The sequence below is a fragment of the Sinocyclocheilus anshuiensis genome, unplaced genomic scaffold (genome assembly GCF_001515605.1).
Source record: "Sinocyclocheilus anshuiensis isolate Anshui unplaced genomic scaffold, SAMN03320099.WGS_v1.1 scaffold1604, whole genome shotgun sequence".
Lineage (NCBI taxonomy): Eukaryota > Metazoa > Chordata > Actinopteri > Cypriniformes > Cyprinidae > Sinocyclocheilus > Sinocyclocheilus anshuiensis.
The window spans coordinates 359,599-370,331 of NW_015555841.1; the positions used below are offsets into that span (position 1 = coordinate 359,599).

Below are 10,733 nucleotides of genomic sequence, written 5' to 3' on the forward strand. Positions count from 1 at the left end.
GGAGTCGCTCCTAGAGGGGGGGGTTCTGTAACGCCAAGCCAGCAGAAGGAGCCCTCGCCCGAGTACTGACCATGCTCCACTCCCTCTGCTTCCACTTCCTGTTTTACTCTCATATAAATTGAGACCAGTCCATGTGCTGATTGCGAAGTATTGCCAGTTTACCTGCCTTACCAAGCGTTATTCTTCCTCTGTTCCTGATTGATTTCCTGTGTATGATTCTGCCTGACTTCTTGACTCACGGTATTTGTACTCTGCCCCTGTTGTTCTGACGCCTGATAGGACTGATGTTTGTGTTTGGACTCATTGCCTGCCTCTCCACTATTGTCTCTGCTTCTGCCCTTGTGTGTGACGAACGATCTGCTTGCTTCTCTGACTTTGACCCTCTGCCTGATTATCGACATCTGTTTAAAGCCTTGACCTTTAATAAACTTCCGCTCATGGATTCTAACCAAACTCCAGCGTCTCTGTTACACTCCTGCACTTTATATTTATAAATAAATTAAGCCAAATCATCAGACAAGTATTTTGCTTCCGAAGCATTATTTTGTGCAAAATAATGAAATGTAGTATCAATAAAATCATTCATTTCAGTATTTATCATGTTATAAATGAAAATTTGAATACTGTATCTCGAATACCTTGATATAATAATATAAAGTTGCTTATTTTCCTCATTTTTATGGCTATAACTATATTTGACGCTCTTTATCTCAAAATTAAATTATGCAACTGTAGCTGGGTTTTCACAGGCGGGTCACATATAACTGAAAGCAGTACTGTATGTACTTGTTACAAAATGTTGACCATATTATTAGACCTCCATGAAGTTGGCCCCCCACCCAATGCAAAATGTCGGCAAAATAGTCTCAATCGTTTGTGCTGTGTTTGTGCAGTAAAATTGTGTAAAATGACAATGATGTCACTCATGCGGTGGACATGCTCCAAATTTATGCAAAAATGGTCTTGTTTGTTTGTTTTGTTTGTGCTGGTTTGTGCCGTAAAAAAAAAGTGTTTGTGCTGCTTCAGTTTTTAAGATATTAAAATAATGTTTAATGGTCATTTTCTGAGGTCACTCAGCCCCCCACATGCTCCAAATGTACCCCAAATAGTCTTGTTTGTTTGTGCTTAGTTTGTGCTGGTTTGTGCAGGTAAAAGTTGTTTGTGCTGCTTGGGTTTTTAAAATAGTAGACCGAATTATAGGCGATGACGTCACCAGCCCCCTACATGCTCCAAATTCACCCAAAACAGGCTCAATCATTTGTGCTTCATTTGTGCTGGTTTGTGCCGTACACATTTTTGTTTGTGCTGCTTCGGTTTTAGATATTAAAATATTATTTAGTGATCATTCTGAGGTCACTCACCCCCCCCACCCCCCACATGCTCCAAATTTACCACAAATAGTCTTCTTTGCTTGTGCTGGTTTGTGCCATAAAAAAAAAAAGTTTGTGTTGCTTCGTTTTTAGATATTAAAATAATATTTAATGATCATTCTGAGGTCACTCAGCCCCACACATGCTCCAAATTTACCCCAAATAGTCTTGTTTGTTTGTGCTTCGTTTGTGCTGGTTTGTACCGGTAGTATTTTTGTTTTTGCTGTATTGTCTTTTTTAACAATACAGTTGAAGTAATAGGTAAAATTCAAACAACAAACCAAATAACATGAAATTGTCGCAGTCACTTGTTAGCCATATTTGTTCAATTAGGCTAATTAAATAAAACAAAAAAGACTTGATATACATAGGCCTATTTTCGTTACTGCGCGTGAATGACACTGATGTACAAGCACCAAACACTGATTGTAAGCCTAAGCTTCACAAAAACTATAAACTGGTTCTTCAAATCTGATTGGTTAATCACAATGTTGTTCCAGGCTCAACAAAGATGTTGATCCAGGAACATGTTGCACTTGGTAAAGTCAGGTTCTGCATTTGGTGTACATTTGGAGCATGACCTCAGAATGATCACTAAATAATATTTTAATATCTAAAAAACCGAAGAAGCACAAACAAAAAATTTTACGGCACAAACCAGCACAAATGAAGCACAAACAAAGACGATTATTATAAAAACTGAAGAAGCACAAACAAACTTTTTTTTTTTACACCACAAACCAGCACAAATGAAGCACAAACAAACAAGACCATTTTTTCGTGAATTTGGAGCATGTGGGGGGCTGAGTGACATCATCGTCTATAATTAAATGTCTAATATTTTAAAAACCGAAGCAACACAAACGAAAATATTACCAGCACAAACGAAGTACAAACGATTGAGCCTGTTTTGGGTGAATTTGCAGCATGGGGGGTAATTGAGTAATTGAATGACTCTATAATTCAATGTCTGATATTTTAAAAACCGAACCAGCACAAACGAAGCACAAACATCATAACCAGAATGACAGTAGGTTTTGAGCTGAAATGTCATGAGTTTACTGCTTTGAACTCAGATTTTTTTTTTAAATGTAGCACCCTGTGCTTGTGGGAGAATGTTAGGCCCTGTCCACACAAATGTGGGTATTTTCAAAACCGCAGCTTTTTCTATGCAGTTTGCCCATTCGTCCACATGCAAAGCAGCACCAGGTCACTGAAACCGAACATTTTTGAAAACTCCTGCCAGGGTGAAGATTTTCAAAATTAGAAAATTATCTCTGTTATCTCCGCCTATTGGAAACTTTTTCAGGCTTCTGATTTGCCAACATGGCTTTACGGTTGAGATTATATCGCCACCTGTTGGCTTGGCATGCTCTTGACAGTGCTTCATAGCATGCTTTCGTGTTTTCAAGTGGACGGAGATTTTTTTTTAAAAACGGAAGAAGGAAAAACTCCATTTATAAAAATACCTGTGTACGTGTGGACATGGTCTTAGAGATTCCTTTGTGAAAGCCTGAAGCATCCATAAGCAACACTCTGATGAATATTATATTACAGATGTGGGACTGATGCTGTCCTATAACTCTGATCCTTTCTCAGGTCAGTATGAAGAGTATCTCAGTCTATATTATCATATGTGTGTTATATGATTCAGTGTGCTCACCCTGCTGACCCACTTTCAATATGCCATTAAAATAACTAAAGCACTATAACACTGCAAACCACCCACCCTTAAAAATAAAGAAAAAATAAAAATTCCTGCTTATTTTCCTGATGTGCTTTGAAGCACTGCTCTTTTATTTCTCGCTTGATGTTGTTGTTGCTGTTGCTTTCTTTGAATTCATCCAATCTAAGGCCTTTATTCTTGGGGTTCCCGGTCTCTGGCGGCTCTCTGGGACTGACACTGTGTGCTCTATGAAATCACATATGAACTCAGAGTAGCTCTGCCATATGGACTAATTCTTTAAATATAAATACAGATATTTATAATTTGATAATCATATACATCATGTCTGGATTCATTTTCAGCTCAGACAAGCAAACACACTGTTCAAGAACTGCATGAAAGAAAGTCTGCAATGCTTTTTTCATCCTGCATTTGAAAGTATTAATATTTCAATCAATAAATCAATCAATATTTAAGAAGTTTGGAATACCTTAATATGTTTTCACATTCAAATAGTCAATGTTTTTGAAAACTACTTTGTGAAGTAATACAGCAATGTAAAGAATATGGTCTAATAATAATAATAATAACATCTATCTATCTATCTATCTATCTATCATCTATCTATCTATCATCTGTCTGTTTGTTTGTTTGTTATTTTATGTAATTTTATTCATGACATAGACCATCCTGTCACCTGAGCAACACTACAGACACCTTTCATGGTTTTTCATCCTCTCATGTAGCACTTCAAGATAATAAATTGTGATGGTAACACTGCCAGACTACAATTGTCATTTCAGTTGTTGATTAGATCATCTGCGTGTTTGCTACATACATCCATATATTCATATGAAAACTGTGCTGTCATAAATGCTAAGTTCAAAGCGTCACATCTGCATTATCTCATCATCAACAGATGGACGCCTCATATGTTATCTTTGCACACATTCCCAGCTCCCATGGGACAGACAGGTGATACATATGTAATGAATGTGAAGCCTGTCGAGTGCTGATGTTGACTGTCAACTTATTCCAGTATCTCTTTCACTGGTTATCTATCTGCATCAGCATCCGTTAACACCAAAACACTCTCTCAGCGAAGATTCTTCAGCATGATAGATCAGGGATCCCCCGAGCAAAGAGTAAACACATCAAGATTTACATCAAACACAAGCTGCTTATAAAGAAATAGAGTGTAGCCTGTGACAGCCTTAGAGGAAGAGCGTGCATCCACACACATTCACAGTCATCTGTAACTTACTGTCCTTTAACACTAGAACCGCCACGGGGTAAATTTTACCCGTGGCTGTTTTTAAAACGTACATAAAAGATTTGTAATAAAACATTCAAGTCTCCCAGTCACTGACTTTTACTAAAATTGTGTGATTTACAATCCCCCTGTTGTTAAAAACTATTTAGACAAAACCAGATCAAAAAACGGGGCATTTATACATATAAGCGCCAGCACGGGTCAAATTTACCCGCTATATAATGCCTGTATGTTCGCGCTGTCATTTTCGTGCTGCTTATGTTTTAACAGCCTACATTGCTAGGCAACGCCTTTCACTCACTGAACTAGCAGTTATCAGTTTCATAAATAAAGACAAAATGAGTAAAAGAAGGCGATTTATGAATGCTGAAGAGGTATAAGAAGCCTTTTTTTTTATTACCCGAAGTTTATTCGTGTTCTTCTTGTATAATTAAAATTATAAATGATATAACTAAATAAATTAATAATTAATTAGGTGAAGCTGTGCGCTTGAATTTGTCATCGCATCATCCTATGCAATGTGGTGAATTAGGCCTAGTATTGCTCATTATTGTCTATAGGCTATTTTAGTAATTGAAATAACATCAATCTTAATATATTGTTATCTTAATATATCGATTAATGACATTGTATTATAATAGCCTATTACACCACCCAAATATGTATTTACTTCCTTCTAATTCTACTGATGCACTTCAAGTGAAATCGAAGAACGAACTGGTGTGACGTCATTTAGAACAAAATCAGGGATAAACAAGGTTTGTTTTAGGAGTTTGAAACAGCTTACCAAAGTGAAGTTACTAGAAAAACTGCTGGTAAACACCTCTGATCTACCGTGGGTCTGTGGCAACTGCATAATACTGTAAGTAATCTGCCTTATTTGATGTGGACATCTTCTCACATTCATTTATTCTGTTCAGTCTGTCACGGTCAGACATGAGTAAAAACATGAACACACTGAAGAGCTGGTTTACAGTAGAAATTTAATTTGGAATTCCATTTGAAAGCAACACTGACAATGATTTATTTCATGTTTAATACTCTAAAGACATTTGTTTCAAAGCAATATCCCATATAACGTTATATAAATAAAAGTGATGTGACTGGAGTGCCAGTGCCATTACACTCCCATGTTCTGTTTTGTACACAACAAACTCAGATAAACATTTCTACACATGCAATGTGAATGTAATAAACAGTATTTTGACAGCAGGTGATTTGTATGTGATATTCATGTGTTTTGGATGATTTTTATAAGAATAAAGGATTTTTACATGAGAAATGCTAAACAGGTATAGCGAGCAGCTTATTCTAAAATGCTACAAATAACATAACTCTGCTTCATTTTAGGATTGAAATCCACATTAGATCGACATTATTAAAAAACACTCAATGGTGGTTTACAGTGAGATTTTAGTAAAAGCTTAGTATTAATCTCATAAATTGAGCACAAAAATCCCAAACAGAGCACAACAATCCCAAGGATTTACACAGGAGAGAACTGAGCTGCATCAATGGCCATGAACACACTAAGTTTCACGAGTGACAACCGAATTTAAATGGTAGTGAATCTTCTAAATTATAATTGTGTGTGTTGTAAGGTCTCTGTCTTGTGAAACAGGCCCCCATAAACTGTGGATTCACCACGTGAATATCATGAGGTATCTATACCAATCACCCCCAGCACATGACTCCAATATTCTGGGTCGATTTCCTGCCAGTCATGTCGTCATCTACTCAGAGGAGTGATTAAAGAAACGACTTAAATTACAGTTAAGTCACTACAGTGTGTATGGAATCTTCTGCCGTCTCGCACTTCTGCCTGTGATTTTTGATCAATGTGATATTACAGTGACCAAAACCTCATTATGTTCTGCAATGTTAACTAAACCACTGCTGACAGAGCCATTGTGTTTTGTTTATGTTTGAAAAAAATAAGCAGGTTCACTTCACAGAGCGCGCTCTTGAAGGATTGTCATGTCCACATATTATAAGCAATGTTTATCAAGCGTCTTTGGGCTTGTTGTTTGCGCTTGGCTCATAAAGCTATCCAGTTTATGGAGATAATAAAGTAGGCAGATGCAGGTAGAGATATTTTAGTATGTGGATTATTTCCAAGATAATATCATGTCTGGATTTGAGTTTATTATAGGCTTGTTCTTATTTAACAATGTAATAATACAACGACCAAAGACTCGTTATGCAATTTTAACTAAACCACAATCAACAGAGCTATCGTGTTTTATTTATGTTTGGAAAGAGTGTGCTCTTAAATGGTTGCCTTATCCGCCTATTATAAGCGCTGCTTATTATTAAGCATCTTTTGGGATTGTTGTTTGGGCTCGGCTCATATAGTGATCCAGGTTGTGGAGTTAATAAAGTAGGCAGATGCAGGTCACAATATTTGCCTTATTTCATAATAACACATTTGGATTTGATATTATTTTGGGCATTTTTTAGGAAGATCTGACAACACTAATGAGAGATTTCTTGTGCTGCCACTACAGAAAAGACACAACTCTGATACACGTTTAAATTCGTTGTTAACTAGCTGTTAAGTTCGCTTCTGTATACACAGCATATACATTTTGTAAATGCGGTTGTCACTACCTGAATTTTTCAGGAATCCTGAACTGTGTGTGTACAGAACAGCATCAAGCACTAAAAGGTGAATTGACAACTGAATTTAGCTGCAGTGTGTACATGGGCAATGAAACTTTTGACTTGGTCATGTAATTTGACAGCATAGAATACCCTAGCAACCACAAGACAACACCGTGACAAACACCCACAATGTACTACTTTTTGCACAAGCAAGAAAATATAACAGTCCAGCTTGACTTTGTCTTGTTTTAGAATATGTGGGCCCAGTCAGTTTGACATGTCTGTTTAATGGATGTCTTATTGAATTCTATGGCGCTGCCTTGGCAACCCTAATTAACAGCCTTTCCTTTTTGAGAAGCTGCTTTGTTCATCACATAATAACTCGCCAGTGAGAACACAGTACATGTGGTCTCAAAAGTTTTGATGGTTACCTGGTAACAGAAAGTCCAGACCAGCACGCAGACAATGATCTCTGTGTCCATCTTTCTCATCCCAAATCATTCACAGTGTCCAGAAGGACTGAGGCCCATGAAGGACGGTTCAGGCTGCTATGATTACTCTCTGGGAACGGACTGTACGGACGGCTTCAACGGAGGCTGTGAGCAGCTGTGTCTTCAGCAGCTGGTTCCTCTTCCTGATGACCCAACGTCCAGCAACGTCCTCATGTTCTGCGGGTGAGAGAAAGCACACATGCATGAATTTGAATACAAGGACATAAAGAGCACATGCGTCCATCCAGAGAATGGTGACATTATTACTTTCCCACGTAATTATATCTATATATATATATACACACACACACAATTTTATAAGCTTCTTCATCTACCCAGAGAATGTGCATATTTAAAATTATATATCGCCTTTAGTTTAAAATATATGGCAATATCATTCATAATAGGACAATATATGTCATATATTACATTTCTGTACGAGAATTAAATTGATTAAAAGTGACCATAAAAATGTACGTTACAAAGGATTTCAATTTATATTTTGAATATATTTCAATTTCAAATAAATGTTGTTCTTTTTAACTTTCTATTCAAACAAAGAATTCTGAAGAATGTATCACGGTTTCCAAAAATGATAATTTTCCAAAAAAATATTAAATATTTTATTTTTAAGTATGAAACAATATTTTAAATGTATTATATTCTTAATTATCCTTAATTGTTAATTATTATTGTTGCGCAGAGTTGAGCTGCTGAAGAATTAGAATGATTTCTGAAGGATCATGTGACACTGAACTGAGGATTGGAGTAATGACGCTAAAAAGTCAGCTTTGATCACTGGAATAAATTACATTTTAAAATAAATTACAATGGAAAACAGTTATTTTAAATTAAAATAGTATTTCACAGTATTGCTGATTTTACTGTATTTTTTGATCCAGTAAATTCAGCCTTGGTTAGAAAAAGAGACTTCTTTCAAAAACATTGCTCAATCTTCTAGTGGTAAATTGGACACAAGCATGCTTGATGTTCAAGGTTTCAATTATGCAAATTTATTTGTGAATTAAAAAAAAAGAAACAAAGGAACAAACATCTTTGTGGTTTGGATCTATTTTTTTGTTTCATTTATTTTTTCTAATCTTGTCGCTGTCTCTAATTTTTTTTCCTAAAAGTCTTCACGGTTACATGACAGAATTCAGCTGATACTGTATGAGTGTGTATTGTATTGATGTAAAGTTCAACATACATTTAAATATTTTCACTTAATTACCATTTTATCATCTGAATGTAAACACAACACTGCTGTTGTGTGTGTGTGTGTGTGTGTGTGTGTGTGTGTGTGTGACATTAGGTGTGTGCAGGAATACAAGCTAGCCGCTGACGGCCGCTCCTGTCTTCTTCTGGCTGATCACTGTGAAGGGTCAAAGTGTCCGAAACGAGACTCACGCTTCAACGACACGCTCTTCAGCGAGATGCTCCGTGGGTACAATAACAAAACTCAACAGGTGATCCTGGGACAAGTTTTTCAGATGACCTTTCGGTGAGTTTTTGTGGAGTATTCTTTATTTTTGGGAATTTGATCTTTAAAAGATGGATGTATTTTGAGTGCAAGAGTCAGGTTCTGGAAGTGCATTTACAGAAATAAGACTTTGTACACTAACATATGACTTTCTCTAAAAGTGTATTATTTGTAGTTACCTGTAAGTGTGCACTTGACATCAAACATGATTCCATTGGTAATATCTTTTCAAATCACATTTATTTTTGCATATGAACTGTTACCAGCAGTTTTTTTTTATTCATTACCACAATGGTCACCACCAGAGATTTCTTAATTACTTTGAGCCAATAAATTTACTCAGATTATCTCTATATTGATATTATTATAGCCTAAACACAGTTTTATATTGTAGCCTAACATTCTGGTTTGATTCTGTCAGTCACAATGCTTCATGGTGCACATCCTGTACTTTCCCTCAGATGAGCGATTATATTGTTTATTTTTATTTGTATTTATTTTTTATTTTTTTTTACCTTCAAACATTAATTTGCTTAAAATCAAAGTTTGTCATTCTGTGATTCCTCTTGGAGCTTGATGGTTTGGTGATTGGAGCTCTTTATTGAAGAAATATTTGGAATCCCTATGGAGAAAATGAATGGAAAACTACTTCTGAACCAATGATGCTCAAAAAGCAGGCAGTAATGCTTGCACTCTATAGCAGAATGCTGTGATAATTCCAGACACACCAGTTATGATTTGCAGTACATTTTTGGTATAAAGTGAGAGTAATTTTGTTCAGCAAACACATTTCTCAGAAAGGCTCATGTTTAAAGAGAAGAGAGCTTTTGTGTCCATTTGCAGCTGTCAAACTCACTCATGTCAGATGGCATGTTGTGGCACAGCAGTCCTTCGGATGAACATAAAACACTCCATCTTTATTAACCCATCAGTGTTGTGTGTCAACACCATTCCCAGAACTACACCGCCACTGTCAAACCATGCAAAACCATTTCACTGTCTGAAAATAAAGACAAACCCTTCCTCAGGAAAGACACCATGGCTGTTGTGCACAAATAATGGCACTGGCCTTATACTAACAATCATAATATTGTGTGTCTCTGATCATCTAATTTTGTATGGAGGTTTCTTATAACTCCATATATGGAAGCTCATTTCTGTCACATGATATAAACAACAACAACAGCAGCAACAATAATAATAATAATAATAAAGCAATTTTGATGTTTTATCTTAAAAGTTCATATCTCATAATTCAGACATCTGTCTTGCAATTCTTAGAAAAACATCTGAATTGCAAGATGTTAATTTGCAATTCTGGGAAGAAAAATTGTAAAAAAAAAAAAAAAAAGATGTAAACTCACAATTTCTGCGAGTTTATATCTCACAATTCTGTTCATATCTCACAATTCTGACTTTACTGAATTGTGAGATCCAAACTGAAAAGTTTTGTTTTATTTTATTTTTAATTATATTCTATTATATTCTATTGTAGCAAATTAGCTCAAAAGGGAAATGTATATAAATAATTACAGTTAATTGTGATTAATTACAATTATTTATATCAGCTGCCAGTAGTAACTGTAGCAGAATTAAATTGCCATCAACCAATCTGTTCGTCCAGCGAACATTCAGTATAAGTTCATATCAACTCTAGGAAAGGATATTTCTGTGGCCACAGAAAATACTTTCATACAGTATTAATGCATTAGAGCATGTAGTAAGAATCAAAATCGTAAAGGGACATTAATTTGCAAGGCAGAATCAGAAACTCATGTAATTTGTGCACAAGAGTTTTTATTAACTAAATACTAACACAAACTAGTCTAACAAACAAACAAACAAACAA

The 10,733-nt window shown here is 35.7% G+C and overlaps 1 protein-coding gene across 1 annotated transcript in view; it reads left to right on the forward strand.

Moving 5' to 3' along the window:
- The window catches only part of LOC107675510 (astrotactin-2-like), a 541,421-nt gene that overhangs the window by 350,986 nt on the left and 179,702 nt on the right, over positions 1 to 10,733 (forward strand). The window contains exons 12-13 of the mRNA XM_016469894.1: positions 7,421 to 7,587; positions 8,717 to 8,905. Of these exons, the coding sequence (XP_016325380.1) occupies positions 7,421 to 7,587; positions 8,717 to 8,905 (356 nt within the window). The remainder of the gene's footprint in view (positions 1 to 7,420; positions 7,588 to 8,716; positions 8,906 to 10,733) is intronic.